General features: G+C 51.7%; 1 protein-coding gene across 1 annotated transcript; it reads left to right on the forward strand.

The window, feature by feature from the left end:
- Positions 1–366: 366 nt before the first annotated feature.
- On the forward strand, positions 367–3,545 carry Rpl14 (ribosomal protein L14). The gene is made up of 6 exons (XM_055601843.1): positions 367–432; positions 968–1,069; positions 1,551–1,645; positions 2,669–2,768; positions 2,853–2,906; positions 3,218–3,545. Exons 1-6 carry the CDS (start codon positions 430–432, stop codon positions 3,503–3,505), a joined length of 642 nt encoding a protein of 213 aa, XP_055457818.1. The 5' UTR covers positions 367–429; the 3' UTR covers positions 3,506–3,545.
- Positions 3,546–4,168: the final 623 nt, after the last annotated feature.

The following is a 4,168-nucleotide window of genomic DNA, read 5'->3' on the forward strand; positions in this document are numbered from 1 at the left end:
GAACAGTGAAGTGGGGTGCGGACAGTCCTAACTGGAAGAACGGCCTGAGTCTCTCCTGCCCCTCAAGTTCTCAGGGGTGATTGACTGTCCCGTCAGGCCAGCATTTGGGGTGACTAAGCCAAGAGCGTTGCAGCGAGCGAGAGACCCGCCTGGGCTATACAGAGTGGAAGGCGAACCCGAGTGGCCTTGTCTCAAAAAAAAAATAAACAAAAATGAAAATACTAGGACCACAAGTTCACAGCACGTGTCTGAGAAGACGCAACGGAAACCGAGCCGGCGCCGCCATGTTCGTTCCCACTGAGCATGCGTACAGGCACGCACGCTCCCTCCCGACCAATCCGATGGCACGCTGTACGTCGGGGCGGGGCTTCCGCCGACACATGCGCACGGCCGGCCTGGGCCTCTTCCTTCTCGCCGGCCGCCGCCGACATGGTGAGTGTGTGTGCTGGGGGCTCCGAGCGCGGCTGCCGTGACGCTCGCCCTCCGCCGCGGGCGGGCGGGCCCGGGCGTGGAGCGGCTCTGCGCGAGCCGGGCCGCGCGTGGGGAGGCTGCGGGGCGCGGGATCCAGCCCTCGGGAAGCGCGGCCCGCGGTCGCGTGGAGGGACCCCGCCGGGCGCCCGGGCCACGCGTGCGCAGTGGCCGGAGTTGCCGGGCGCGGTCCGGGGGATGGCGGCGCTGCTGCGGCCTCACGGCCTCCCTTCGCTCGTCCATTTTTCTCGGGACCGGGGAGTGGGTCGGGCTCGAGCAGTTTATCGCGTGAGGATTGAAGGGAGAGTACAAGGCGGGAGAACACAAGGATGGGTCAGAGCAAGTCGAGGTGGGAAGATGACCACGGGACGGACCTCTTAGTTTAAAAACCGCTGCTTAGTAAGTGCAAGTCCGGCCCGAGGGCGGCTCTGAGCCCCGTGTTGCCGGTAAGCGGTGCAATATTTAAAGCCAACCCTTGTTTCTTCTCACCCTGTTGTAGGTGTTCAGGCGTTTCGTGGAGGTTGGCCGGGTGGCCTACGTCTCCTTTGGGCCTCATGCTGGAAAGCTGGTCGCAATTGTGGATGTTATTGATCAGAACAGGGTACGTGTGGGACGAGGCATTTTGTACCTTTTATGTGACGTGGCAGTAAGCTTGACAGCACCCCGTACACGGTGCTGAGGGAAGGGAGAGTGGTCCTCGGGTGGAGTTCTTCAGGTTACAGCTTCACCTTTGAGGACGCACTGGGCACAGGCTTTGAAGCGCAGAGTTCGCTCACCTTAGAAGACTAACCACCAGGTAGGTAGGCAGACGTTTTTTAGGCTTGGCCAAAATGCAGATGAGTTTGAGGCAGCCCTGAAAGGAGTTCAGGGGCTGGAGAGACCGCTCTGTTGGCAGAGTGATTGCCAAAGACTGCGGAGTCCCAGCCCTAAAGTTAGGTTGGTGGCTCCTGTTTTCTCAGCCCGTGTTGGGGGTGGAGGTGGGAGAACCTGGAGTTCAGCCCTGCCAGGACCAGAGGTTACATGGTTTTCAGCCATCCTGAACCTCAGGTACCGATCGGAGAGCCTTGGTTTTTGTATTCCAGGCGTTGGTGGATGGACCGTGCACGCGGGTGAGGAGGCAGGCTATGCCTTTCAAATGCATGCAGCTCACCGACTTCATCCTCAAGTTCCCACACAGGTAACACCCGGCGCTGAGCTGCTCTCCAGTTTCATCCCCTTGACTATACAGATGATTCAGAGCCAACCCAGAAGAGGAATTTACATGTAGCAAACAGATCTTATATACTTAAAATTTCCGTCATGGAAGTTACCTGTACAGGCTATTTCATACAATAAATTCAATGAGAAAGTCTCCTCTTGGTTCCAAAATCATGTTTGTTCTGTTGCTGCTACTGTTGGGCAGAACAGAATCGAACCTATGATAGTGTCTGTTGGGAACAATGAGCAGTAGTTAGGTTGGCTTGTGGTGGTTTTTTAAAATTTGTTTGGTTTTGGTGTTAAAATGGGATTAGTGTGTGCTACTATGCCCCTGCTTCAAAGGTGCAAAAAGTTCCTGTGATTTGTGTTTTGGTTACAAAGTGTTTAACATAAAGAATGTGTTTACAGCTTAGAAGAAAGGAAGGCAGTAGAGATTGTGTGCTTTTTAAATTTTGTTTTCTCTTAGAAATACAGATTTTTAAAAAAAGCAAGCTAAAACTGCTGCACTGTGGTTGTCAAATCAGCAGTGTTCTTGTGCCGTGCGTGGAGCATCTGCTGTTCTGTACTGCCACAGTAGATCCAATTTCTGTGGTTCAGGAGGGGTGGGGTGTTAGCAGCCACTTTGCAGGAGTGGCTGCAGGCAAATCTTTAGGGTTCAAAGAAGTAATAAAGTTTCTGGTGGTTAAGAAATTTGTCTGAGGTACAGCAGGCCTTTAATCCCGTACTTGGGAGGCAGAGGCTGGTGGGTCTCTTGAGTTGGGGGCAGCCAGGGCTACACACAGAGAAACTGTCTCAAAAAAATAACTTGGCCAGGTTGGTGGTTAAAGTAGAAACAGTGTGAGGAGTAGCTTTGTTAAAAGGAAGGACATGGCTTTATGTACACATATGTAAGAGGCAGCAGATGTGCTCAGAGGTGATTTTCAAATCTTTGAATTTTTTCTTTATTTTTTGACTTGACCTGCCATAAAGCTGATTGGCTCATGTGTGGTCTTGCTCTCCACAGTGCGCGTCAGAAGTATGTACGAAAAGCTTGGGAGAAGGCAGACATCAATACAAAATGGGCCGCGACAAGATGGGCCAAGAAGATCGATGCCAGAGAAAGGGTAATGGTGCACAGCCTCTGTTCTGGGGGGAGGGGTGTGTGCTGACACATGACAGGAGAGAGCTCTGCTTTATTCTTTCAACAGAAAGCCAAGATGACAGATTTCGATCGTTTCAAAGTCATGAAGGCAAAGAAAATGGTAAGTTTTCAGATGTATGTTTTTTGTTTGATGCAGGGTGATAAGGGAACAGTAGCCATTCCCTGTTTGATGGTGCTGCGGGTGCTTGAATTTTATAGTTTCTTAGATTACTGTTTAGGTCGGGGCCGGCGAGAGAGCGTGGTGGGCAGAAGTACCCAGTGCAGGCCTGAGACCTGAGTTGTTGACTAGGAAATACTATCCTTGGTTAATTTAGTTGTATAAAAGAAGCAGTTTAATTATTTTTTGTAACAATGGGCATAAAGCAAGTTTTGTTTGAGCCTGCAGCCAATGGTCTTCCTGTGTTTTTGCAGAGAAACAGAATAATCAAGACGGAGGTCAAGAAACTTCAAAGAGCTGCTATCCTGAAAGCTTCTCCCAAAAAGGCACCTGTTGCTAAGGCTGCCATCGCGGCAGCTGCAGCAGCAGCGGCTGCTGCTAAGGCTAAAGTCCCAGCCAAGAAGGCAACAGGACCTGGCAAGAAGGCCCCTGCCCAGAAGGCTGCAAGTCAGAAGGCAGCGCCTCCTGCCAAAGGTCAGAAGGGTCAGAAGGCCCCAGCCCAGAAAGCAGCTGCTCCAAAGGCAGCTGGCAAGAAAGCGTGAGGCCGCACAGGGAATAAAGCTTTTTTGACACATTGGCAAATCTCATGTGTGGGTTCTAAGCTTGTCGCCGAGTGGGCAGTAGAACGCTGGTGGGTCTGTAATTAAAATTCACGCTACCCAGGCCTTAGTATTTAGTAGTCAAATTGACCCTGTCCCTTGTACCAATAAGTGTATGTCCCACAAACAGGTGGCGTTCCAGTCTACTGCGATTCTTTAAAGACAGTGGGGCTGGGCCATAGTTAGTGGTAGAGAGTGCCTGTGTTTTGTGTCCTGTTTCTAGGAGTTGGTTGGAAGGAAGCTTGGTCCTTGTGAAAGGATGGAGTGGAATCCAGAAAAGCAGAAGGTGTCAATTGTATAGGAAGTAGGGGCAGGGGAGATAATTTGTGTGATTATTCCCAGCAAACTGGGGGCTTTTTACACCTAAGCTGGGTGGGGTGCTGGAATAGAATCTGGAAATTACTTGGGTTAAGGGAGACCATTGTGTTAGCAGCTTTGTGGCTCTGGATCCATCCCTGAGGTGGCAGGCGGAGGACTGAGGGTAGGTTCCTGCTGCTCCTAGGAAGAAGTGCAGTGCTGAAGGTAGCTCTTAGGGGCATGAGGCCCAGCATTCTGGAGGCAGAGGCAGGCCTGGTCCACATAGAGTTCTAGAACAGTCAAGGCTAC

Source organism: Psammomys obesus, unplaced genomic scaffold, assembly GCF_907164565.1.
Source record: "Psammomys obesus unplaced genomic scaffold, mPsaObe1.curated_primary_1811, whole genome shotgun sequence".
Classification (NCBI taxonomy): domain Eukaryota; kingdom Metazoa; phylum Chordata; class Mammalia; order Rodentia; family Muridae; genus Psammomys; species Psammomys obesus.

Bases quoted from the DNA above. Each gene is read 5' to 3' on its own strand.
- Rpl14 (XM_055601843.1), top strand. The intron at 1,070-1,550 runs GTACGTGTGGGA...TTTGTATTCCAG, and splicing joins ATGTTATTGATCAGAACAGG to GCGTTGGTGGATGGACCGTG. The intron at 1,646-2,668 runs GTAACACCCGGC...TGCTCTCCACAG, and splicing joins ATCCTCAAGTTCCCACACAG to TGCGCGTCAGAAGTATGTAC.